The 26,181-nt window shown below is 36.7% G+C and overlaps 3 protein-coding genes across 3 annotated transcripts; 1 reads left to right on the top strand and 2 right to left on the bottom strand.

The window, feature by feature from the left end:
- Nucleotides 1-312: 312 nt before the first annotated feature.
- Nucleotides 313-8,633, bottom strand: LOC139138336 (V-type proton ATPase 21 kDa proteolipid subunit c''-like). The gene is made up of 7 exons (XM_070706668.1): nucleotides 8,426-8,633; nucleotides 8,226-8,274; nucleotides 5,472-5,555; nucleotides 4,908-4,985; nucleotides 4,259-4,377; nucleotides 3,281-3,471; nucleotides 313-2,773 (listed from the first exon to the last, which is right to left on the bottom strand). Exons 1-7 carry the CDS (start codon nucleotides 8,490-8,492, stop codon nucleotides 2,741-2,743), a joined length of 621 nt encoding a protein of 206 aa, XP_070562769.1. The 5' UTR covers nucleotides 8,493-8,633; the 3' UTR covers nucleotides 313-2,740.
- Nucleotides 8,634-8,736: 103 nt separating this feature from the next.
- LOC139138337 (R3H domain-containing protein 4-like) lies at nucleotides 8,737-20,186 on the top strand. The gene is made up of 7 exons (XM_070706669.1): nucleotides 8,737-9,030; nucleotides 14,580-14,734; nucleotides 15,165-15,283; nucleotides 16,313-16,457; nucleotides 17,234-17,319; nucleotides 17,603-17,744; nucleotides 18,286-20,186. The coding sequence occupies exons 1-7, from the start codon at nucleotides 8,969-8,971 to the stop codon at nucleotides 18,387-18,389; spliced, it is 813 nt and encodes a 270-aa protein (XP_070562770.1). The 5' UTR covers nucleotides 8,737-8,968; the 3' UTR covers nucleotides 18,390-20,186.
- Nucleotides 20,187-21,820: 1,634 nt separating this feature from the next.
- On the bottom strand, nucleotides 21,821-25,933 carry LOC139138335 (iron-sulfur cluster assembly 1 homolog, mitochondrial-like). Its single transcript, XM_070706667.1, has 3 exons — nucleotides 25,782-25,933; nucleotides 23,833-23,992; nucleotides 21,821-23,394 (listed from the first exon to the last, which is right to left on the bottom strand). Exons 1-3 carry the CDS (start codon nucleotides 25,854-25,856, stop codon nucleotides 23,246-23,248), a joined length of 384 nt encoding a protein of 127 aa, XP_070562768.1. The 5' UTR covers nucleotides 25,857-25,933; the 3' UTR covers nucleotides 21,821-23,245.
- Nucleotides 25,934-26,181: the final 248 nt, after the last annotated feature.

The raw sequence follows: 26,181 nt of genomic DNA, 5'->3' as shown, positions 1-26,181 counted from the left end.
ACTGTATGTTACAGCTGGTATACTGTTGTCTTTCATATTATGACTATCAAAAGTAAACAGTCTGAAAGGAACTTCTGAAAGTTGTGAAAGTTTTGAAAACAACAGAATCCTTTAGCAGTGGTTCAGCATGGTATAGCGAGCTCATTTTAATGAGTGGCTCCTCACTGGTTTCGACAGCTATAATTCCCTTCAGAGGACAACAGTAGTAGTACCAGGATTCCTTGTATATGTACTTACGTACCAAAACTGTGGCAAAAATGTCATGAAGTTGTTCTCATTGTGAGACAAGAAAAAACAACACAGTGCCACAAATGATTTCCAATATGTTTATTGTCACAGTTTGACCTTCACGTTACACATACACACACAAAGGCTTGTGTATTCTGATAATTTTTCACAAACTCTATGCACAGTATTCTCTTGCCTCTGTGGTCAGTTTTTTTATTTTATTTCCGTGCAAACTATTTACACATACTGCAGGTTTCTCAAGACAGGCCTTGGTAATTCAGTAATTCAGTTGCTACGCTAGAATATTATGAAACTTTCATCGTGGAAGAATGACTATCATCCTACATTCCATTATGGATGTACCGTATTTACTATCACTGAGTCCACAGCATATATATAATTATTGACGTTACTGTTGTTTGCAAAGAACTGAACACATACTTTGAAAGAATATTCCTACAAACCTATTTATAACCATATTGATATATAACATGAGGGCCAGCTTTGAATCACTGAAGGGGAAATCTAGGATCTACATGTAATATGTACACATGCCCAAAAGGAAGGACGTACTCCTTACAGGTAGGTATGTATGTAGGTCATTATTTATACTCCAGTCATCGGTTTGTTTACAGTACACTAAAATTATGGTACAGTTGACTTGAAAGATATGGGAAATTCAAAAACAGACACAGAAATTTTCAGAATGAACTGATCTACTATACTGGACTGACTTGAAAATAGCAGAGACAATATGATGACCAACAGATACCTTTAACATGTCGCAGTATCTAGCTCATTTTGCTGTTTAGTTTGGACTGTTTATGCATTACTATCAGCTCTGTTCACTTTAACATTAAATATTGGCTTACTATAAACACGGATAGATTGCTGCTGTAATCTAAAGTGGCTTTCCAGTTTTAAAAATACATCATTTTCTGATTGACCATTTGTTGGTCTTGTTCACAAATTTGTAATTCTCCCACAAGGGCAAAAAACGTAATACAGTGTGACAGTATTTTATTTATACATCTTTTTTATCAAATTTCAGCACAGAGAAATTTTTTTGGTTACAACAACTAGACAGTATCTGCACAGATCCAACGTGCAGCTATGCATAGCTTCCAATGACACCCAACTCAGAATACACCGATTTCAAAAATACAACTACCAATGAAATAATTCTCATGTATTACCACCAACAATAAATGAGTTTTTAAATGAATCCCACTGTTCAGCTAATGACACATTCAGTCTGAACAATCATGACTAATTACTATATTGTTTGCCAAATAAAATATTTTCACTGGCATAGCAATCAAATTTTTATGTCTGTACATGATTTGGGATCCTATCTTTTTCAATCAATTAACTAGTGAGAGGTCAGTTTCAAACACACTGACATCTTTTCCCCCACCTCTGAAAGTTTGTACAACAGAATTTAAATCTACCGTCATCTATCTGCACACTCTATACACATTAGCAATATAAACAACCTATCATTACCATTCTTGGAACAATAATCTACATCGGACATATTTGAAAGTTGACAGATCTTCTACACAGAGATGAAAGTCAGTGATGACAAAATATCTGAAAGGTTATTTAGAGTACAACCAACATACTGCATGTCAACATAATGATAGCTTGCATGAAAAGAGATCAAAGAAATTCAATAATCCCTATCTACAGTTCCAGCCTTTGTTTCACAGTGACAGTAAACCTGCACAGAAGGAAAGTGGAGTGTCTCTGTGACTGTACATTTATGCAGGGAGATGGGTGTGAAATGTTTTAACAATCTTTGCAAGCTGTTGGCAATGACCAAGTGAGGAATCATACTTTGATGGCTTGAGCAGATGATTTCTGAAGAACATCAGCAAGTATGTTGAGCATGAACGCAAAAATTTCACAAAATAATCAAACAGATATCAGTCTTAACTTACAAGAACATGAAATAAGCTTGCTTCGCAGTCCACATTGAGAAATAACATTCCAAATCAAGGATGAATTTTATCGAGTGCACATGCAAATCAATCGGAAATACATGTATACTAAAAGAAAATGATACCAACGCCAGCAGTGAACTGTGTTCAGTTTGAGGATTTTCTTCTCAACAATATCTCTAAAATGTACACTTAAATACTATCCCAGAAGTAAAATCCCTACGTCTGTATGCTTCCCTTGATAAACATTTGTCATCTTCTAGTTCACCATCACATAAACATGTCAAAGAAATCTTTCATCGGACACTGAATATGAGGACCTGTACAACAAAATCTATTAAAAATATCAAGTTCTATCACAGAGGTACTTTACGTTGCATCTATGATAATGTAAATCACAAAACTCGCTGTCTAGGGAGTTTCTAATTTCACATGATCAGGGCTTGGATTAACACAGTCACTCTGGAATGTAAACACTGATTGTAGGAGAGTTGATGACACCATATAAATTATAAGACTATTTTTTAATGCTCTGCAGCACTTTTGTACATCATTGATGGTTGCACGTTTTATGTTAGATTACCCATCTGGGCTTTCGATGTCTGCAAAAGAAAGAAAAATAAAAAGAGCTTAATTCAATTTGTTCACAGAAATCTCAATAACAGCTAGCAAAGGTAATGTGTGTAGACTACTATGAACAGATCAAAATGCAACTAATTTGGTGACAATTGTGCTTTTCCACTCCAAAGTTCCAAAATCGCCCTCTCTTTCAAACACATTCTTTCAGCAGAATCATACAATAGAATCCACTGACACTGTCTTCCATGATTTTCAGTCACAGGTAATATCGGAAAATGGTATCACAATCAATGCTTAGAGCCTTCATGTAATTTGTTACCGTAGTAATATCTGAGGGCTTGACAAAAATTTACATCTGAATGAAAATAGAAGTCCCAATGAATATTTTACTATATGGAAAGGATTTCAGGAAATCAGCAGGGTTATTGTCACAAAATCTTTCATTATTCTGAATGTTTGAAAGCAAAAATACACAGGACATTAATGGTAGAGTCTAAACACACTGATAACATATGAAACTTTCTACTCACCTGAAGAATGGCCACAATGACACCAAACAAGCCAATAGCACTACCAAAGATTTCCACTATAAGAATTTTAACAAAGAGGCTAGCATTTTGGGCATCGGCCAAGGCAGCTCCACTACCGACTATTCCAACACACATACCACAGAAGAGATTTGAGAAACCTACAGTCAATCCTGCTCCAAACATCGAGTAACCTGTGTACACAAAACATATAAAAAAAATATTACTGGTGAGTAATGTATTTCTGATGAGACTGAACAGAGAGGATCGGATTTACAGTCCAACAGAAAACAATGGTGTACAAAGAATGAATTTGATGTGTACACACATGGATCAATAGGTGTAGCACATCATAGGATGTGTACCACATTATAAGATGTGTACTACATTATGCATCCATTTATGGTCTTTCCCTGGCACACAGTCCATGTAGCCGACAATGAGATGCAAATGATATGCGGTCAAGGTCTCCTCAACTAACTTTCAGCTGGTTCTTCACTTTCTACTATTTTCATATTATTTTTTACACAGGCACAGACTTATTCTACCTGCAACTTAAAACTGATAGTGATTTTGTAGCTCATTCTTTACTATTTTTCATAGTTTTTGGTAGCCGGTAACAGACACTTCGTGTTTGTGTCGGCTACATGGACGATCTGCCCTTTCCCTAGACCATCCATCCCTGTCACATATTAATCTCTATATTGTGAGCAAGTATAATTTTATGCCCGTAAGAATTTGTTCCTCTGTTCTTTATTGTCCCAATTAAGTTCCTTTCTAAGCTAGATTTTCAAAAGTTGTGAAAGTAACATACTTTGAAATAGGTGTTGTACATGCTTTTCATTGATGGAATAGTAAAAACACAATTAAGTACAATGGTGTTTTCTAATTGATTCTGCAGTGAGGATAATTGCCAGCTCGGTGTGACTACACAGCTGGCTAGAAGCAGTAGAATTACAGTGAAAATTCATCACTTCTTACCAGCTCTGTAGTTCTGTCGGATGGTCTCTTCATCAAAGTTGGTGAATTCTTCTATCATTCCACTGATAACGATAGCCATGATAATGCCATAGATGGCAACGGCTTCACAGAAAATGATACTGTTGACAAATGAACATCACATGATCTTTCTAAATTCATTTAAACTTTTAAACTGGTACACCCTTTCCTGCTAAACCAGAAGCAGTAACTCCTTTGCATGACCTCCACTCTTAACACATAGAGATCACTATATTTCACCTTAAAAACAGCTGTAGCTGTGTGTAATAATCTGATAATTATTCATACAAAATCAAACAAACAGGTCTACCAACAGGTCATTGTAATTTTGCAATCTTTAGAAATTCTTCTTTAATAACCCTCTCAACTCTTTTCTTTGGTGCTAACCAATTGTTTTATTAGTCATAACTGAACCAATATGTGAGGAATTGGGATGAAAAATATGAAGTTTCTTTTAGAAGTGGAGATGGCAGTTCTCTTCTTTAGATCTGCAAATTAAGTACAGTAACTTGCCTTTGTGGGACATAATTGAGTACACAATATATTCTCAGTATGTATAATAATATTGTATCTTTACATTAACACATGTAGTATGGACATTTTCGCTCTTTATAAAGTGAAGATGACATACCTGATGAGATTTTTAGTTCTGATCCTGGGGGCTTTGACTCCAGCTCCGAGAATACTGGCGCCTGTGGCAAATATACCCCTAAAAACAAAAGAGAGAAAGTGTCCATAACATGAAACTTGAATACATTATGTCAGGACACATATTTGGGACGATACATTGGATTCTGATCTGACTGAACACAAGAACATAAATAAATGAACAAGATAAAGAAATGCATAAATTAGTGAATACTGTAAATGCATCACTTTGTAATTAAAGTTTCTTAAGCTATCATCAAGTGCATTAATTGAGACACAATTACAGTAAATGCTTCACTTTCATGACACAATAGTTTTTTTATATATTCCTGGAAATATGAAATGGATATACTATTTAATTATATATGTAATGTTCATTTGTTGGGAGGAGATTTGAAATTTTCAACTTTTTGCACGGAATGTCTTGGTAACAAAATGTAATATCTGGCTCTCATACATTTTTCAAACAGACTATTCATGAAATTTTTCTGATTCTAACAATTTTTTGAGGAACAACAAGACGAGTAACTTTGAATTCAAGACTCACCATGCAGCTCCAACCACAGACAGTGATATAGCTAGGCCGACCCCTACGCTTGCCCACATGTATGGTGAAATTGCTGTTAAGAACCTATAAAAGAACACCAAATGCTTTTTAGGTAAGAAAATCTGCTGTATACGAGATGTACAGACTGGCCTGCTTGTCCATTCCACATCAAAAGGCCTTTGATTTATTGCCCTTACAAATATACAAACAAATATACAACATGTACATGTTTGATCTTTATTGCTTGAGTAAAATATTGGTGGCTGTATGTAGTACCCCTACTATATTACAAAATGGACCTTGTACATGATGGACAAGGGGTGAGCAAATCAACTTGCTAAAGCGCATGGACTAGTAATTTTTATGACCAGGCTAGTACCGTAATTTTTTTTTCCTTCTTCTTTTCCACCAGACTGGTGAATTATTCAGCTTCTTACTAAAAAGCTGACTACTGGAAAGGTGGAAACAAAGGCTGGACTATACAGTAACATTTTATGTCTGCAAGGTCACAGGAGAGTGGATCTGAACATGATTTGTTCTTCCTTGCACACTCTATCCTTGCATGTACGGTTCCACTGCAAGTACTAGATCAGTCACATCTGACAGTAGAAGTCATATGACATGTTGTGGTCCCCATCTCCCCATCTCAAAACTAATCAGAGGAGTATACATGTGTACCAGTTGAGAGCAGCGTCAGTGAGCGCATAGGATCAAATTGTTGCCTGCGTGTACATGTTGCCCTTCCATAAGAGGTTACATAAGTCTGATGTTTAAATTCAAATGAACCAATGTTCAACATTGAAGCCATACATGATTACACTACTTTCAATGTATATATAACCTTACACAATGTGTCCACACAGTTTTTATATGTCACTAAAAACCAGAGTTGGAGGATTAGTGAGTGGGGAAACATAATTTAGTTCTTCCCTAACTGGTCTTAACATGCAGCAGTTTCCATATGAAAATATAGGGTAACAATAGTTAAATGATTCACACTCTAATGGTCCGTACACAGGTAGAAGCTCAATAGTCATAAATAGCATCTCAAGGAAAACTTTAAAAATTTTAAATGCTAGACAAAATACTAATATCAGAGATTAGAGACATATCTTTTTCCACTGCTACATTGGTACGATACCAAAGGTGTTAGGCAAAGCAACGTTTGAGATTCATACAGATAAATGGCTTCCCTGCTATGCTCAGCACATGACCATCTTCATGGAATGTGAACAAGAAAAATGATAGGTTTCAGGCTGTGATTTTCAAGACATTACTTTAAAGTGATCGTGCATCATGTTGCAAAACGTTCCAAACACTATTTAGTTCAGAATAGATGGGATTTTTGGAATGCACAGATCACCATCAAAAGGTAGACCACAGTTGCTCGGTCAAGTAACCATTGGCAGACAAACTCAACCCTGTTGTTTCTCTTTAATATTAAATGGCTCATTCCCATGTAAAACAACATCATAGTAGTAAAGCAATATAAAAATTTATGCAAAGTTTAGGCATCCATAACTGTCAAGGTGTTCTTTCAATCATTAAAATATCATCAAAGCATAATATGTCATGGAATACTTTAACAACTAATTATTCTGCTTGTATATCATTACCATTTAACTGTTGATGATATAGATTCTCTGAGCAAATCACTAGCTACTAGTAGTGTTCAAAATATTGAAATATCAATTTCACATCTAAATGGCCAACTGACTTTGGTTCTCTGTTGACAAATACAAATGGACAAAACGTTTCAGTTGGATTGGGTTTGTATCTTTACTTGATACAAATGGACCACCACTTTGACAAGTTATCTAGACTTGTTTCATAGAAGACAGAAAGATTGATATCAGTGATTTTAGCTCTAATATCATGCATAAAGTAGTGAAAAACAATAATTCAAAAGACCTATCATTTTCAAGGTATCACCATTTTCCAGTTACAGGTTTTTATGGGCACGGGCAGACACTACCCAACCTAATGAAATTAATCAAATTAAAGAAGAGTGCAGCAAAGTACGTTAAAATATTGACCAGAGCAACTTGTGACGTAGAATGCAATCTGCACCATGGATTTGAGAGGGACTCCAATATACACATACATCATGTGTACAGTTCATCTGTACCATCATTATTTCAGAGGAATTCATGAATGCTGTTTCTTTACTTTGTCTTTGTTACAGCCAAGACGGGTACAGCATCAGTACCAGGAATTACAAATGAAATCTGATTTTACTTCACTAATAATGCAAATTAGGAATTATCTATTATTATATCTCATAATACTTGCTTTCACATAACGGCGTTACCTGCATTTGTCATTAAGGGAGGGGGATTGAATAATGACCCATATCAGCATTTGCAATACTTTGTCTGCTTGGAAACGAAGAGAGGGGCAACTCTATACAGTTGACCCCTATCATAGACAGGTTTACATTACAACCTGACCCGGATGATTTACACCAGTCTGAGATTGGCAGTGAGAAGCCATACGCAGTCTGCGGTTGCTGCACTGCGGTTGTTAGTATTGCGATTTTCATTGGGATACGTGTGCTCTGTTACAAGATATCTTTGAGTAACTTAAATTCAATCGTGTGAATGAAGCTAAATATAGAATCATTAATGCGTATTACAAGTTTAGAGGTACTGGTATCAGCACTACAAACCGGAAATTGCATACAAAGTTCAGTATGTACACATGTTAAATCATGATGAACAGACCAGAAAACTAGGGAATAATTTCTTATCTTACCATCCGACGTCGAACCTATACCCCTCTTCGGATAAAAGATAATATAGACCTGAAAAATAATGAGCGTAAAGGTAAGAACTATGGATTCTAAAACCAACTAATTAAATAAAATACCAGCAAAATCACGAGAAATGACCTCATATTTCGAGAGGGCCTCCGATAAATGGGAACACTTCTCAGTAATTTATATGTATACTTACATACAATGAGGATAATACTCAATATCGTCGAGAACAGAGTCCAAAATACAACACTTCCCCTTCCCATGATGGTAACTTGACTAGAAAATCCTCAAATACGCCGAAAAAATCACGAAAACATAGCCTGTAAAAGGTTGACGATGATCGGTGACTAATGTCTCGTGACCTCTGTCTGTGCGTTGGTTAATTCTCACCTCTTGCAATGGTCGAACTGAACTTCGGCACACCGCCCCAACATGCATTCGGAGGGGATGTGGCAGACGGGAGAACAGCATTCTTTTGAAATAAAATTCTGGAAAAAAATATTCCTCATAAATTACCGGCATTGTTTACAACAATAAAAATATGAATTCTTGATTCAAAATATTTTGCCAACTAACATTTTCGTGCGAAATCTTTCTCTTTTATATATTTCTAAAGGGGAGTAAATGGAACAGCCTGAATATTATCATACTACGAGTGCGCAAAGAAACGACGGCGGACGGTTGCGGTCTTGGATCTGAGAAAAAAACAGTCACTGTGCTCACGGAAGATTTTGGTAAAATGGGCGTGCAGAAAGTGGGAAGCGACTACATGAATCATGCACAAATGGATAATGATGTCGGGTGAGTCTATTTAAGTTTTTGAAACAGCAAACTCTTTATCGGCACGAAATATGTCATGATTGAGCTGAGGTGAATATGCGATGCGATTGCTCAATTTGTGGCAATAATATGTCCGTTTGTCCGCGCCCGGCAGGGATATGGATGTGTAGGAAACTTTCTGAGGAGTGTAGCATTATTTTTCCATTAATGCCAGGCCTCCAGCGGCTCCATCTCGCAAATGTACATGCTTATCGTCAAACTCTATCCGTATTATTGATATGCGAATGCTGTATCACCGGTCTGTGCTATATTTATGCATGGGCTGTCATGGATGGACTGTCAGATTTAGACATATTGTTTACACCGGTGCCATCAAAGATACGAGAAAACCATCAACAGGACATCATCTATAAATTGTAAAAATGGATACTATAGATACTGTTTTGTTCAGACCTGGTGAAGATCTGTTGACTGATTAAGAATATCATTAGGGAGTGTATGGTTTATCTAAGTACTAGTATGCAGTGCACGTATACGTGTCAGCTGGGAAACGTAAATTGTAATTCTGCTCAGTCAAAATGATATGATTATACCCTTACCCTTAGAATAAAATTCTGTAATTTAATGCGGAGTGTCTATAAATATTACTTTTGAAGGCTCTGAAATTTGCTCAAAGCCCAAAGTATTAAAAGCTTCAATTTTCTCACCCAGATTATCTAAATTAATCTTTTTCACCAGTATCGGGCGATAGATGTAGTACTTGTTGCCTGTTGTGTAAATCCAAGGTTACATAATTTGCCATGCATTCTAGCAAAAACATAACAGAAGACTGACAGGTTTCACCAAAATTTGAAAAGTCATGGTGCTACCAACTATTAATTGCGGCAGGAATTGACCATGCACTTCAATGATCATTTAACCTTCATAATGACTGACAAACCAACAGGCTTTCCTGAAGAGGCAGTGGCACATATATAATACTGACCTTGCCTGGGCAGAGCTGTCATATCATGCAAATATAGAGGCAATCTGCATTGCTGGAGGGACTGCAATATAAAGTAGCCACGTATGCTTGCACTTTTCCAAGTTCTACACTCACCATGAATATGTTGGAGAATTTTGTAGAATAATAAGAACACTATGAGGTATGTGCAGTGTCATAGTGATGTATATGTAAATGGCATGGACAGCGAATGCAGTGATGGGATTCAGTTCTGTTTAGTGTTGATTTTCTATAAAATTTAATGTGATTTCATCTGTATGCATTCTTATTCTTCAAATCCTTATTAACAATGATAGTTTCAATCCTGCACTCAGGAGATACTATAGAATAGAATAGGGAAAGAGAGTGTGCATTAATATGTGTGAGGCATGTTGATCACATGATGGCCGTCTGATAGGTCTGTGACCTTCTCTTTTTTCATGTTAATTACTTTCCTAATATGCAGGGACCTATTGCATCATTAGGATGTATACCCCTTTACAAAGTCTGGTATGGCTCAAAGCTTTAACCGTATGGAAATCGATCCAGGGCCTAGGAGTGGCACATGTAAAACAGTGTGTATCTTTGCGTCAGAGGCGGAATAAATCTATTTATCCAGGAAATCTTAATCCCGACTGCTATGTTTGTACGCACATAGAGCCAGTCGACGTTAGGGACACAAAAAACAACACGAGGAACAAACAGGCAGTGGTTTTGAACAAAATCAATGTACCCGGTACTTCACCGATGTCTGTAACTCAGTACATGAAAATATTCGTAGCTTGACGCACTTTGAACATAGCTGGTAACAAGTGACAGCGGAAAGCCCACAGAACTACGTGTACAACTATAACAGCCACTCATGTAGTTGGCGCTCAGTGAAGATTTTTCGATCAACAACTTTGACGGATGATGGACTGACCTTTTCTACCGCAATTGTTATCTCCCTCGATTCAGCACAAAATTTTCGTATGGACTGTTGATACGGTGTTTACAGTTGTTACGTAGTGGTAAATCCTAGTTGTATTTACGACTGCTGCGTAAACAGTCACTGAATAAATTTTGCATGCATTTGCGAGCACTGGATATTACTACCGTTTTTAATCGAAAACCGTCCGTATACGCACATGACAGTCTTGTGACAAAAACAACACAAAAAATCTGGCGTACATTGTTACTGCATTACTTTGACCAAAAAATCACCCAAATGCCGAACGGTGATCATACAGAACTCTGCTGCAGGTTTCTGGACTAAACGACCCCAAACCGACCGGGTCCCAGTCAACTGTGCCGGGCTCGACGTCTACTCTATCAGCGTCAACTCAAAATTTCACTCCAGAAAACTTTACCCCACAAACTGGGAATATACTAAATTTACGTTGAAAAAAATTTCAAACTTTGTATCGTATTGAAAAAATCTTACCGGGGCCACGGAGCAAATTAAAAAACCAACAAACCCCAACAGAAACAGTGGAATGATCATTAGTGTGCAAGGTCGCTGTGTTATATGTCAGGGTGAAAAAATCTAGCTTTGAAATTTCTGGACTGTACAAACGGCGGGGCAGAATTAGACAAGATTACGACCAATGTGTTACCGCCGATGGTACATAACGTACTGTTGATAGCAGGTAGTTCGGTGTCCAGTAAGAACACGATTCCGAATATATCACGGCTGTTGATTTGAGCTGCCTCCGATCGAAAATTTTCAACACAAAGACATGATATCAATAATTTTGCGAAATTATAAGTACCCGCTGTCTTCTCGCCAAATAGCTGCGATCAAGAAGCAATTGACCGCCGAACACCTGCTTGCTGATCTTATACACAACGTGTAAAAATTGATTATTCCTGCTGAGAAATACGACAGCAAATATTGCAATGTGAATTTCTTACTATCTTCCTCGCAATGGTTTTGCATCTGTGTTTATTTTATCACGGTCACTGGACCATTTCTGACGATTTTTACTAACAAAGAATCAGTTCACACTCATCGTGGGAACACATTGCAAAGACGTTCACAAAATTTTCATCACATTCATCACATTACCGTAATCCCCGTTTCAAAGACGTAGGAAATGTATAATGATTTGTTTATCTTGAAAAATCCCGAACTGAAGCCTCTAAATACAAAATGATTTTTCTTCTGAACAACTTCCCGACAACTTTACAATCACACTCTGGTCATCACATGGCGGTTGTAACCGTACATGTGCTGCTGCCAATGGAGAATCAAAAGACTTCAAATCAACAGTCAAAACGTACGGGAAAAGTATCAATATCCAAGCAATGTAAAACAATAATTTTGATAAGGTCAATTTATTGTATATTATAAAAAATCTCCAGACCACTCGGAACAGCGTAAGATTATGATCTCACTCATTCGAATACTACACTCACACGGTAGGGTAAAAATATGGGAACTCAGATCGTTATATACTGCTTCCGTCAAACGAGTCCGCTTATCTAAAGACGGCAAAAATGGTAAAAAAGACGGTAAAATGACCATAATTATTATTGCTTGACTCTCTAAATTTGCCGACTATTCGTTAGTAGTTGTCGAATTTCTTGAGTTTGTCCGAAAACTATTTCAGTGAATGACGTAAGTTTCAAGACACCCGAGTGCGAACGCAATATCGATATGGAGATAGCAAAATCAGTCACAGACAATCGAGGAAGAACATAAGAGTCTATTAATCTGCGATTTAATTCATCTTAGGTTACCATGAAAGTATAAAAGGTAATGTTGTGCCCTGGTTGGGAAAGAAAAGTTGATTAAGTTTTCAAAAAAACGTCAGCTAATACTCGAACAAATTAGTAAAAAACTAGCTCAGAAAAACGTATAGAGAAGAACGACATCACCGATCACGGCGATCTTCAGATCTTCTATCATGTTTCAGTCTGAACGGTCAACATTTGATGCCATAATCTATGTCAAGTGTCTCTTTTTGGTCAAATCCGACAGAGATGAATCAATCACGATTTAGTTTCATCGCCCCGACCCGACAGGAAATAATGCTGATAATAAAGCTCATGGGCACCTGTATACATGTAATCGTGGCATCAACGTATCCAATGCCCGTCCACTGCATGAGCCATTGACCGTGCATCGCGAACAAACAACGGTGTTGCATGTCACGAGAGCATTTTTTTCGCAGTCTGTGAGCGGTTGAGTGGTTTGGGTAGGCTGCATACATGTAGATCGGAATCGAGTTGATTTCGGCGGAAAACAGTTAGAAAGTAGTTTTCGTGTCTCCGTCCAAATTGGATCCGCATGTTGCCGGTTTGTCCATGGTAATCAGCAGAGCTGTGGTGGGAGGCCGTATAACCCCGGGAATACACGTCATCGTACGCAGGGCTATGCCACAACATACTTCCAAAGGCGATCTATCGTAAAATATCGTACTGCAGGTCAACGAAAACATCACCCATTCATAGGCCTACAGGTACACATATCAACGAACAAAAAGGGAGAGGCAATCTGCTTGAAACCATGAAGTAGTCCGTTGTGTCTGAATTCATTGAGGCGCGTGTTCAGTAACCGTTGGTCAAGTTTTTTCGTTCAGTAGTAAGAATCGTTTATTCATTGTTGACATCGTAATCGATCCGATGTACACAACAAATGTTTGATCGTTTGCACCTTTGCGCGTCCCCTCGTGATTGGCAGCTGTTTGAATGCTTTCATCTATTGTTCGTTGGACGCTTCGAACACAACATCGAAGCAATTTGGCATAAAAAATCAACTTAAAATGGAAAAAATGAGAGAATTTCGCCAACAGGGTGATGCCACAAGTATTCACAAAACGTAATATGTTGGAACAGTGCTTTAATTTACACCATGGTTGTTGAAAGATCCAGATTTTCGGGAGCATTCGTTGACGTTGTTACCATGTGCCACTCATGTTGGATTATGAATCCCCAGGGAGATAGGGGGTATTTATAGGCTCCCCTGCCTTTAACCATTAAGTGGAAAACACAGTAAAACAATTTGTGTACAATTTAGGAAAAACATTACACCATATGTTATTTGCGACAAGCAGTCACAGATGCAGGCTATAAATAATTTAGGGCAGTACTAGCTCAACTGTTATGTACAACTGTACTCAGGAAAAAATGAGGACAGTAGATTAAAGTAAGAAAAGATTTTTGTATGCTAGTTTAGAAATTGAGAATGGCAAATAGACTGGCGGGCAGTGCTTCTAGGTCCATTTCAGACTTTTCATAATGATAAACAAATGTGACCTCGGTCATTTTGACACCAAAAGGGCATTGTGATATTTTTGAAATGGGTTTCATGATGTAATCAAAACTAGACTGCCAAATGAGCTGGCAGCTTCTTCAATTTACAGTACTCAAATGATAAGTCATTCTGCTTGACACATAAAAGATAATTACAAAATATTCCCTCTGATTCACTACTTAACTAATATTCAATATTTTGTGGCAAACATGTCTGATAGTGTTCATGAAAAAAGATCAACTGTGGTATTTTGATAAATTACATGTCATGAGCTACAATCAGGTTGCACATACAGACCAGACACATGCTGTAGCATCTCATAACATCCGTATCGTTTCCATTTCATCACAGGTTGATTGAGCGCCATGCTCCAGGTATCCATGGAGACCCCATTGCAATTCCACCAAAGTCACCCAAGAGTCGTAAGCAGCATGTACCAAAATCACCGCGCCCACAGTCATTCATGAAGGAAAAGGGATACAAACATGCTAGGAGATATCAAAACAGTGAGTTCTTGTATTTCATGCGATCAGTTACTCATGAATATACTTTAAGATAAATAGTTTCATTGAAACCAGACAATCTTTTCAAGGTCATTGTCAGTTATGTTTCCGCAAAGTAATGAAATGCCTTTTGACTAAAAAAGAAAACTTTCTAAAGGTGTGTTTATGGTGATTTACAATTTCAGCAAATTTAATTGTGAGGTTAACGAGAATTAAAAACTCACCTTTCTTTCACTTTATTTTTACTTCATCACCAATGTGAATGTTACTGTAATTCCATTTACTTAAGTTTAAATTGTGATGTTTGAAGTAAATAATCAATGCATGTTATACTTTGTACATCACAGAATTAAAGCTTTTGCAATTACTGTACAGCACTGAGTTGATTAATCACAGTCACAACTGTTGAAAACATGTCTTGTCTTTTTTCCAGCCTGCTACCTCTTAGAAATGGTTGATTATGAGGAATTTGGTGAAGTAAACATCAATGATTTCATGGCTTCCAATCAGACTGTGTTTGGTGAACTCTTAACAAACGAAGAGAGCATGGAGGTAAGTGGGACTTCAGGCAGAAAGAAAGGTGTACAACACACATTGCCCTGTCTACCATAAAAGTGACATCGAAGGCGTGTTGTGTGTAGTCTTCCATATATTCCAGTTGCAAGTAGATAACTCTACTACATAAGTAGCTTTTGTACAAAAATCATGTGCATTTGAAGCAGGTGCTAACAGTTGGGAACTGGTATTAGTGCCTGCAGCACAAAACGAAATTTTTTTGAAATGTATGCATTTGTATTGTGTAAATAATGTATTAATTGTCTCAAGTATACTTCAACTAGTGTGCCCTCCTTGCTATATTTATGTAAACTGAAACCTGCAATATCCATGTTGATTCTAGAACATTTTACATGCTGAATTTACTGTCCTAGGGCTGACTCAAAGAAATTCTTAAATAGAAAAGTTCCAAAGTGGAATAAGAGAGTTCAGAAATGTTGTCAGTTAGAGGATACACTGTTTCTAATGTTGACCTGTTTATCAGTAAAATCCTGCCTGTTACAGTTACTTGAAATCCTGCCTGTTACAATTACTTGAAATTCGTAATTGCTTTCCTACCAAATGTACGTGAAATATCTTGTCTCTATGTCTTTCTAAATGTTCTTTACTGAATTTTTCCAATGTTGATACGCCTAACTTGTACCGGTAGGTCATGCCTCAATATTAATATTAATCTTGAAAGCAGCAACTCATGGTGTTTAACCCGTTCACTCCATTTCCATGTCTATGAAACCATCCAGCCCAGTGATAACAATGTGGTTCCACCATTCTCTGGTGGGGAAAGGGTTGAGAGATGTTTCCATAGAGCACAATAACTGTGCTATTCTGTCTTTTTCTCTTCCATTTACAACTCTTGACTGTTTTGTTTTTCCCTCAGGATAGCCTTCTCTCCTTCATGTGAAGATAGTTGTCGTTATTGCTCAACAAAAACTGAGCAATGACGTGAGGGGTGCATTTTCAATGTGCCCCGATGACCCAGAGGGGCACTGCATGTGCCCTGATGACCCTGTTTTACATTAATTTTAGATTTGGAATGATTTCATCAATCATCCTGAAGAAGAGCAAGAGGTGTTTCTGATGAGTCTTGAAGGAAAGAAGGAGAAGTTAACCAAGAGCAATGAAGAAGCTAAAGCTGACCGCGCTGAAGGGGAAATCACTGATAAACGCCTAGGTACATCTTGCTAGACAACATCACTCTTTATTCCTCAGATTGTCACTGATCAAATGATACTTATATGGTAGCCTATTACTAGAACCTCAAATCTGCCAAAGATTAACATCATAACTTGAAATTTTTTTATCATTTCATACTCATGACCCTTTGAGTGCTGTAATTTTTCCCATCAAAATTTGAGTGCTACATTTTACAAATTTTTATGAATTTTTCTGCAATTTTTTTGATAATTTTGAACCAAATGGACATAAAATTTCCTTGGCTACAGTTTCTTATCAAAATTTTGGCAAAAATCTGAAAAATGTTGACTGGGGTACATTTTGTAAAGGTAACAAAAATTGACTTTGGCGCTCAAAGGGTTGAACTTTGACCAAATTCAACAACAGTTTAGATATGCCACTGTAATTACAGTACGGTAGTACCACTTATTTGAATTTGAACGCATGTATTACAATTGTAAACCCTAGTACAAAGCTGTATCGTTACTAGGTTTCTTCAATATATTACTTGTTTTCTTTGGTAACCGGGTGTACGAGATGCATCATGGCATTTGATAAGTTCGTATGTACAGGATGCCCAAGGGTATAACTTGTACAAGCTGTTGATCAATAAAAATGACCTATTGTTATCACAGGAGTAATGAGTGACCGTGAAACAGGTCAAACACAATTATCACAATAGCTTTTTCTGCAAGGCAAAAATAAGAATGCTGTACATGTATGTTGTCAACAATTGTCACTCCATCTGACAGCAGTACTCTTGCTGTGTTGCAGAACATCCAGCGTTCACTCCAGAACAGTGTTTCAGGAGAATCAGTGGAAAATTGAAAGCTTTGTTGCACAGAAGACACCTGCCTAAGGTATGCTTCAGCTGCATTGGTCAATTGTAGTTAAAATGTGATTGAAGAGTGTAAACTCTGCATACAAATACATCTCAATTGATTGCTAGAATTGCTCTCGAGTGCCTTTCTTACACTGTATGTCGCCCCTACACTACCATGTAAATTTCTTATATCGTTCATTTGCAATACTGATTCCTCTGATATTGTGCGGCTGAAAAAACCCTAATCATAATTCAAAAGCTACTTGAAAGAAGTATCATGACAGCGTATAGCTAACTGTGTCATGTTGTGTCATCTGCAGGGAACATTGGAAACCATCGAGGATGATGTACTGTCATGGTTCACTATGAGTCCAGACTCGGTGTATGTCTCCGTGCTGCCAAGTAGTTATGATAGACTACTGCTGCATGCTGTGTGTCAGTACCTGGATCTTCATTCTATGAGTAAGTGGACAGTAAATGTTGTCTATGTACACAGGGAGTCTGACTTCTGTCTTTCTGATGGTGACAATAAAGTAGTCATAGGAACTATGATTTATGATCTCGCTTGTGGAGCATTACCTATTTCAGAAGTTTTTCCCAAAACCATACAATATTAAGGTACACATTAGTATATGCACAAAGGAAACATCATTTAATGATCGGCACAACACAAATCAAAGAGTCTCACCAACTATGTAAACCACGTGGCCAATGGCAGCTGAACGTCAGTATTAATCAAGGCACTGTTTTCACGTTTTACACAATGCACATAGTTGTTTTGAATATTCGTCAACTTAAACTCTGCAGAAACAGTCACATGTGTCTGGCAACAAAGACAACCCATCTCATATTCTACATTGGTGCTTGACTCAAGAAAGCTGATATCGCAAGGCATAGCATCAGTGCTGTCTACTGGTAGTACTAACGTAGTAAACAGACAGAACAACAGTTGATGATATCGTTAGTGCTGTATAAAATTCTATTTATATTCTATCCACTTTAGGTGCTGACTATGAAGGAACTCGTCACACTGAAGTAGTAAACAACAAGAAGGAATTCCTTCCACCTGATCTGAAACTTTCCGAGTTCCTTGAAAGATTCAGTTAACAGATAAAATCACCCAGTCAAGAGATACAGTAAAAGCAACTGTATCACGACGTCACGTTCAGATGAAGTCGTAGACTTTCTTATGTTCTCAATTTTATTTTCAAAACAGTTGATTTTATTTAAACATCTGATCCAGGACAAACTTGAAAAGTCTTCCTTTAAAAATTAAGGAGGTCATTTGTTCATCAGTAAACTTAAAAAGATCTCTTTTAGCTCATTCTGTCTAACTCAATCTGAAATAAACAAATTGGCATTATTACACATCAAAGAAATAGAATTTCTTTTGCCCCTCAGAAACATTCAGTCAGGGTGATAAAATATTATATTTTATTACATTCATCCTTATCCATTGTAAGAGATATTAGCCATCGATATCAAATACTCATATGATTATGAAATATATATTTTTGTGAAGCAAAACCTTACATATCAACCATCAACTATCATCTTGAGTGGTTGCCTAAAATTTTCACTTTGTAACACCACACTTGACTGCCAGAGTTCATAATATCACTTTTTGAGAGCCTTGTTAGTTGTTTTAAATAATACCTTATCATCTAATGGACTGTTCTTGTAATCATTTGATTATGTATCATTTGACTTTGAAGAGACAAGTGTGAAAATAGATGTTATGAACGATCACCAGTTTATTTTCTCAAATTCAAAACGACTGCTCCGAGAAACAACCATTTTATCAGAGTCATTATTGGAACGTCTTTCCGTTTGGATCATACTTGAAATGTGGATCGAATCCTTCTATATGGTACATTGTGCATTATTTTTTCAAACATGACATGCCGGAAAGCCATGAAATTATTTACTTACTGTAGTACCTGTCATCCACATCATTCCCAACAAACTGACAATTTTCTTATCACTTGGTGGAATAGGGCATTCGATTTGTAAACCTTGGCTCACTGCATTTCGGAAGGCAGGTACTTGCATCCAGATCTGAAATAAACTTTTTCCAGGACAACAGTATAAACAGACATATACCTCTGATTTGCACAAGATGTCTTGAATATTCACTGTAAAAGGACATGTATGTGTATATTAACTTTCCCTTGACCGTTGCTGTCATTTTACCTGTATCTGATTAAACCCCATTAATTCTTGTCTCTCTGTAACATATCTTTTAATGTGTCATCTGTAGACAGCATACCCCATAATGTTTTCCACTGTAAAACACGTTGTGAAGTTAAATCTCCTTGTGAGTATTCTCATATTCTAATATACCAGGGTCTATTGTAAAAGTTGTGTAATATTGAGAGTCATTTTGAAAGTACCACGCTGTGAGAACTGTTTCCCCTGTTCTAGCTGTCACAACAGGATTAAAAATTGTCTTGTTCTGTACAAGGTCCTCCGTTTTTGCACCGCAAGTTCATATAGAGACAAAAGCATGCATCATCAATGGGCACTCTTTCATCTAAGATAGAACATATCTGTAAGTTTTAAAATCAACTTTGTCATCTCTGTACCTGTAATGTCTGCATGCTTGAACTATTCCAGTACATGCCACTCTGTATCTTTCACTTTGATATTTTGTTAGACACAGAATTCTTCACCCTCAGGTAACTGAATTAATGAATTACAAATTGTTCACAGAAGTTTTGCATTCATTTGACAAAAATCCTGTCTAATGTAGCTGTGTTTATATTCTGCAATTATGTCAATATAGATTTCTGTGAGAGTATAATGAACAAATGTGAGACTTTGTCAAACATTAATCATATTATAAACTTCCTGTACACGCTGTTCAATAAATTGTATTTAATAAAGTGATCTATGTGCACGAAACTGTTGAGAGAATGTGTTTGTTTCTGACTGAGAAGTCAAAACTTGCCTAGTTTGAGTATTCATGTGTTCTAGATTTTGGTAATCAGAAATGGTCTCTTTATCAAGAAATTTAAGGGCCATAGTGTAGTGTAGAGTAGTTTCGTGCCTTTATGGCCATGAATTTCTTGCCTTATAATAATTTTACACTAATGCCATAGCTACTGCTATGGTACAAATGGCCCTGTAAATTTCTCTCCATGTTCTTTGCATTAAGCCTTTAAACTTAACCTGTTCACCCCTAATTCCTTATAAACAAGTCCATAACATCATTGATAAGAATAGATTTGGGCCAAACCATTGTGGCGAAAGGGTTAGATTTTACGTGCAACCACCAGACATTGATCCACCCCAATTGTTTCAAATAGAACGAATGGTCCTACACACAAGGAAACACTAGTAAAAGACCAAGCTAATGGTGTAAAATAACGTTTCTATTTGGCTCACATGTCATTTAATTAAGGAAGTGAAACAATCAATGGAAGGTTTCACAGTGTTGTGTGTATGCAAGTAGAATGTACCATTGGTTTATCTTCATGACCCCTACATGACCTTACAGCCTTGTATTCTTAGATCCCATTTTGTCATAGGTGTATAATAAGAGCTTATCTGATAAGTGGACAACCAAGTGTCTATGTCGTCCTTTAGTATTAATCCATTTTGATCAGATATTGTTAAACTGGCTAGCATATTCACTGACTTGTGTACTTCTTGTGCTGTAGCTTATCTCAAGCAAGAATTTGCACTTTTGCAACATAGAATTTTGAGTATGTCCTGCCAGCAATATGCCATTAATAACATATCATACTGCACATGTAATAAAATAAACATTGCAACAGCTGAGTCCAGAATTTGGGATTACTACATAATAATAGTTTCTGGTCTGTTGAGTATTCATGTTGTATATTAGAGTATTTCTACTCTTGCACGACTATAAACAGCGTGACCTACAAAGATAGGATCACAGTATCAATAAATTCACTGACCTTTCACCCATATACACTAGTCTATTGCCATGGAATTGGTTAAGTCCAGCCTTTTATACATACTGCAATGTGATCAGACAGAATACCAGGGTTTCTTGTGGAATTAATCTTAAAACTTAATTGATTTCTGGATAAAAACTATGCAAAATGTATTTTCGATGAGTCTTTAAAATATCATGTGGAAAGTTTTAACAAATAAATAAATAAATAAATATTTATTTGTTATATGTGGAAAGTTTTGCACCTGCAATGACACTCAATCAGCATTAGAACATTATTGACATAGATCATTGTTGACTATTTGTTACTCAGAACAATGACAAAGTACAGTTTACAGTGATAATGTATGTCTTCTACATTGTAAACTGTATATCCTACTGCACGCCTAGGTTGTAAATACTTTTATCTTTCTCCTCCATGTCGAAATGCAGGTCACAGAATTTTAAATAAAATGACCACAAGAGGGCGCACACCATTTGCCCAGGTAAATTCATTTTATTTCAGAACATTTTCAAATAGTGATATGAATAACAAGTTTTCAACAGTGCATGACTTTTCAACAGGCATGTTCAGATTCCTATATACGGTATGAAACACACAATCCACACAGACTTCATGATAAATAAATAAATAAAAATTTTATTTTTGAAATCCACAAATTTACATTTATCTAATGCTGCATTATATGATCATGAATAATTTGACTCAATTGAAACAATACTATGCGAATCAGCAGTTCATTGAAGAAATACTACTTATGCAATGTAGTAATCCATACTGAATGCACATTATTTCCATTGAACAGTCACAATGGGCAGAACATACATACCTCATTCAGATTTTGATTTTGGTAAAATATTAAACGGAGACTTTAGTTCCACCCTAACCAGTAGCAGTATACCTTACTGCATGGCAAGGATCACAACATCTAGATTCAATACAATATGGTTAAAAAATTCATATATGAATAGCCAGATGTTCTGAAGCATCACTCATAGACAAATGGTTTCAATGTACCAACTGACTGGTACATTGTACTTGTAAGATGTATACAGATACCCGAACACAAACCAAACATTCAAAGTCAATATATTCTATGTAGTATTACAGTCAAATGACTCCTTTTCAGATATTCACAGACTATCAATGATTTTCACGATTGGCTAACTTTTGAAAGTACATGGATTAAAGAAAGCACATGTACTGCAATCTTAGATCAAACCATTCAACATTGTACATAAAATATGAGGTTTGGAAATTCTATACAAATCACTAAGGAGACTTGTATATCATCTGCAAAAGATAACATTCTTTGCTCTTTTCTCTGTCAAATAAATAGCTTAAAATTGAAAAAAATTACAGAAGGCAATTGATGCTGTAACTTGCAGCTGTCTCCATTGATTTCCTCTGTTGTATTAACTTGCACTCCATCATTTGGTGATTTTAGTGAGCATTTTGAGCATTTCTGATTTACACTTAATAATGAAGAACAACAGCATGCAACTATTCACAAATTTTCAAAGCTAGCAATAAAAGCTTGACCCCCTCAAGCCTGACCCACCATATATATAGTGGTATATATGACCTGATTCAGGATTATTAACTCCTAGACATTACCTAGGGTGTTTCAAAGATCCCTCTTCCCTATTTCACTTATACACAGTTACTCCACCAGTGGGACAGAGTAACTCATATCAGTAAAGATCACACATCATAGAAAGCAGAGGGGCTATACCATTACTAATGCAAAGGTAAGCATTTTTACTATTACACCTAGGTACATTCACCTCTATGTTTTACTTATAAATGTTATGGCAAAAAGATTAATCTTTTCAAATATATTCTTTAGAACACTTAAACTTGCTCTTTAAAATGTAAGATTTATTGTATTAAGCTGTGCACTGAGATAAAAGGCAGACAGATGTATTTGTTTCAACCGATGAAGCTGTACACACAATCTGTTCCCAGAGTACATGATGAAAATCTTTTGTAAATGTCCATGCTATAAAACTCATCTCTAAAAAAGATCCACTGATGTCATATGTTGAAACTTTCTCCACATCCACAAGTTCCTTTGATGTTTGGGTTATTGAACACAAATTCACTACTGAGTTTGTTTTCAACAAAGTCCATTTCTGTTCCTAGAAGTGACATCTGTGCTTTGGCATCTATGAGTACCCGCACACCTGTAGAAAATTTAAGACGAATATACAGTTACAATTATCAATTCGCTTTCAGATTAATGCCTTAATGACTGATAGATTGATTTGTAAATTCCAACAAAACTGACATGTGGGAGAGCTAACAAGGAGAGCTAAAAAGCTTGCTTTTAACATTCTTTTTTGTGTGATTTTTGGATCGGGTGAGAACGTGGATCAGTTGTAAGTAAGCTTATGAGGCAGAGTATGCTAGGTGAAAATGAATATTTCTGAATGATGAATCACAAGTCTTTACATTCTGAGGCAATGCATGACCACTTGAAGTATGGCTGAGCTGAAAAATTTGATATGGATTCTGTAACACTGGCTCCAAATCTCTTTAAAAGCTGTATCAACACTAATGCTCCGAAGATCATATATTTCTTTGTTTAGGAAATTATCATAGGTCCATGCTCGGTTGCTTACCATCCTGAAAAACTTCTTCATCAAATTTTTGTTTCTCCTTGACAAAATCCAAAGTGTATGACAGTCCATTACAGCCTCTTGTTTTAACACCCACTTTCAAACCAACAGCATCCTGTCTGGTTTCCATCAGCGATTGTACTTTACTGACAGCTGCCTGTGTCTGGTACAAGTTAAATAAAACGTAAAAGATGTAACAATCTTGCAAGTTTTTTTCATAGCATTATTTCAGCATACAAATTTATGTAAGCAGACTGTGGATACAGTAATTATTTGTGCCATGTTGCTTGAACGTTAGTGACCTATGACAAAATGAAAGTTTGGAAAGTTGGATGTACTATGTCCTTGGCAACCACAAAATGATGAAAGAAAATGAGGTAGTCCTGTCACCCTAGGCTACAATGTCAGTGGTTACTCCTGAAAGACACCTACAGATATATTATCACAGCCCTGTCCAAAGTACCGAAGATTCAAACTGCATGTCTTCAAAAGCTCTGCAATGGTTTAAAACCTCTCATTTCTATGGATATACCATAGTGGTAAGCAATGGGGGCGTTTAAGGGTTGGTGATGGACAGGTTTTATGAAACCACCTTCATGGAGAATAAAACTGAATCCAAAACAGTAGTATAAATAGTTGAAGCAACAGCAAATTGTAAATCAAACACCGGCCCTTCCTCTTATCACTGAATAAGTATCTGCATCATGGGGGAACAGGCTAGTGTCCTGTAATTCAGAATCACTCACTTCAAGGATTTGAAATTTGATTCAAAGAATTACTGTGTTAGTAGTAGCAGGCCCCTTCTACGCCCATGTACTATTGCAATTATTTGTTTATGCACTAAAATCAATGCAGGTGCTTTAGCATTTAACTGCATGAGTACTGGACGTAAAACAATTGGCTAAGGGTAGTTTGGAAGTATTGAACACACATGGTATATCACAAAAGTGTAAACTGTGTTTGTAGGTATCAACATCATCATCAATGTATATTTAAAAACTTACATTGTCACAGTTTCCTTGGAAACATTTTAAATAAAATTGGTACTTTGCTACCACAGAATAGTAGGATGGAAGCCCAATGGCATCAGAATGTACAACTTGGTGTGAAACAAATTTGCCAGAATTTCTTTTGACAGTAGCCAATGTTATCTTATCACACATATACGTTCATTCCATGGAGGTAGCTGCTAACTCCATGTTCATTCCAAAGTGTCTCATTATTTAGTTTACGCTAGACAGCCCCTATGACATGTAAAAAGGGGGGCCTTTTTCCCACGTCATAGGGGCTGTCCAGCTGGCATATACCCAATTACAAGCGACTGTGCTTCATTCCCTGACTGAATGGTAATGTTTTCACGCCCACAGCATTGTATAAATTCTGAAAATTCGGAGGGTAATTGTTTATTAAAGCAGAAGGAGTACAAACATCTCGATTAATAAACTTTTAAGTAACTTAACGTAGCCCTGAGTGTGATTCAAATGAGGTTCTAGTCGTTCCTGCCGATGCGATTCAACTGCAAATATACACATATAGCCCTACAATAATTGCAGCACCAGTGCTTGTGGTTTCGTAGGTCATGGACTTAAAAAGACTGCCAAGCATGACGCGTTACGCATTGTTTGTTCATGGAAAGCTACAAAAAAATTTCAGTCACAGTCATAAATTTGCAGTTCATCAACAACTGAAGACAATTACAGTGATTTTATCTTTGATTCATGTCAGACTTTTAGGGGAACAGCAACACGGGAACCCGAAGAACGCAGTCATTGCACGGAGTTTACGTAAGTCGCGTGACACGGTTTAGGGTCAACATTATAACAGCATCGATTGATCACAATGCTCTTTCGTAATGTACGATCGTGCCCCGTGTCAATGCGTAAAAAAAGAAAGACAAGTCGAAGAAACATGATCAGTAATAAAACCTCAATCTTCCTGTTTGAATGTCTTACCAGAACAAGGGCAGCCCGCCGAGGAATCTGTCTTTTCCGACTAACAGCACGGACAGTCGCGGATAACGCAGCCATCGGTGGGGAAAACCTGTGTCGTAATGTGTCCGGTGAAAACGAGTTTGCATAGACAAACTGTCTGTTCGAAGGAATTGATGAAATCAATATTGTACTCTTTAGAACTTTTTACACACCATCTGTCGTAAAAAGATAACATATATAATTTAATATTAACGAAGCCATTTATGCTTTTTCAAACATGGTTAAACTGACACTCTCAACTATTTTTTAAGCGAATGTTGTGCCGTGTATGAAATATTGGTTTGTTTTAGGTCAACTGTGGGTCAATGCAGACGACGCAGGATCGTTGTCTCACAAGTAGTTTTGCCTCTTATCTGAAGGC

Source organism: Ptychodera flava, chromosome 8, assembly GCF_041260155.1.
Source record: "Ptychodera flava strain L36383 chromosome 8, AS_Pfla_20210202, whole genome shotgun sequence".
Lineage (NCBI taxonomy): Eukaryota > Metazoa > Hemichordata > Enteropneusta > Ptychoderidae > Ptychodera > Ptychodera flava.
Note: the sequence above shows the minus strand (reverse complement) of the source record. Positions and strands in the feature narration are given on the sequence as shown.

What these genes read in the sequence shown, in the direction of transcription:
- LOC139138336 (XM_070706668.1), bottom strand. Translation starts at nt 8,492, where the DNA reads ATGGGAAGGGGAAGTGTTGTATTTTGGACTCTGTTCTCGACGATATTG. An exon ending in AGAACTAAAAATCTCATCAG is followed by an intron (nt 4,378 to 4,907) that starts GTATGTCATCTT and finishes ATTTGTCAACAG; the next exon opens with TATCATTTTCTGTGAAGCCG. An exon ending in CCGACAGAACTACAGAGCTG is followed by an intron (nt 3,472 to 4,258) that starts GTAAGAAGTGAT and finishes TTGTGTACACAG; the next exon opens with GTTACTCGATGTTTGGAGCA.
- LOC139138337 (XM_070706669.1), top strand. Translation starts at nt 8,969, where the DNA reads ATGGGCGTGCAGAAAGTGGGAAGCGACTACATGAATCATGCACAAATG. An exon ending in AATCACTGATAAACGCCTAG is followed by an intron (nt 16,458 to 17,233) that starts GTACATCTTGCT and finishes GCTGTGTTGCAG; the next exon opens with AACATCCAGCGTTCACTCCA. An exon ending in CCTGGATCTTCATTCTATGA is followed by an intron (nt 17,745 to 18,285) that starts GTAAGTGGACAG and finishes TATCCACTTTAG; the next exon opens with GTGCTGACTATGAAGGAACT.
- LOC139138335 (XM_070706667.1), bottom strand. Translation starts at nt 25,856, where the DNA reads ATGGCTGCGTTATCCGCGACTGTCCGTGCTGTTAGTCGGAAAAGACAG. An exon ending in GGCGGGCTGCCCTTGTTCTG is followed by an intron (nt 23,993 to 25,781) that starts GTAAGACATTCA and finishes AACTTGTACCAG; the next exon opens with ACACAGGCAGCTGTCAGTAA. An exon ending in TGAAGAAGTTTTTCAGGATG is followed by an intron (nt 23,395 to 23,832) that starts GTAAGCAACCGA and finishes AATTTTCTACAG; the next exon opens with GTGTGCGGGTACTCATAGAT.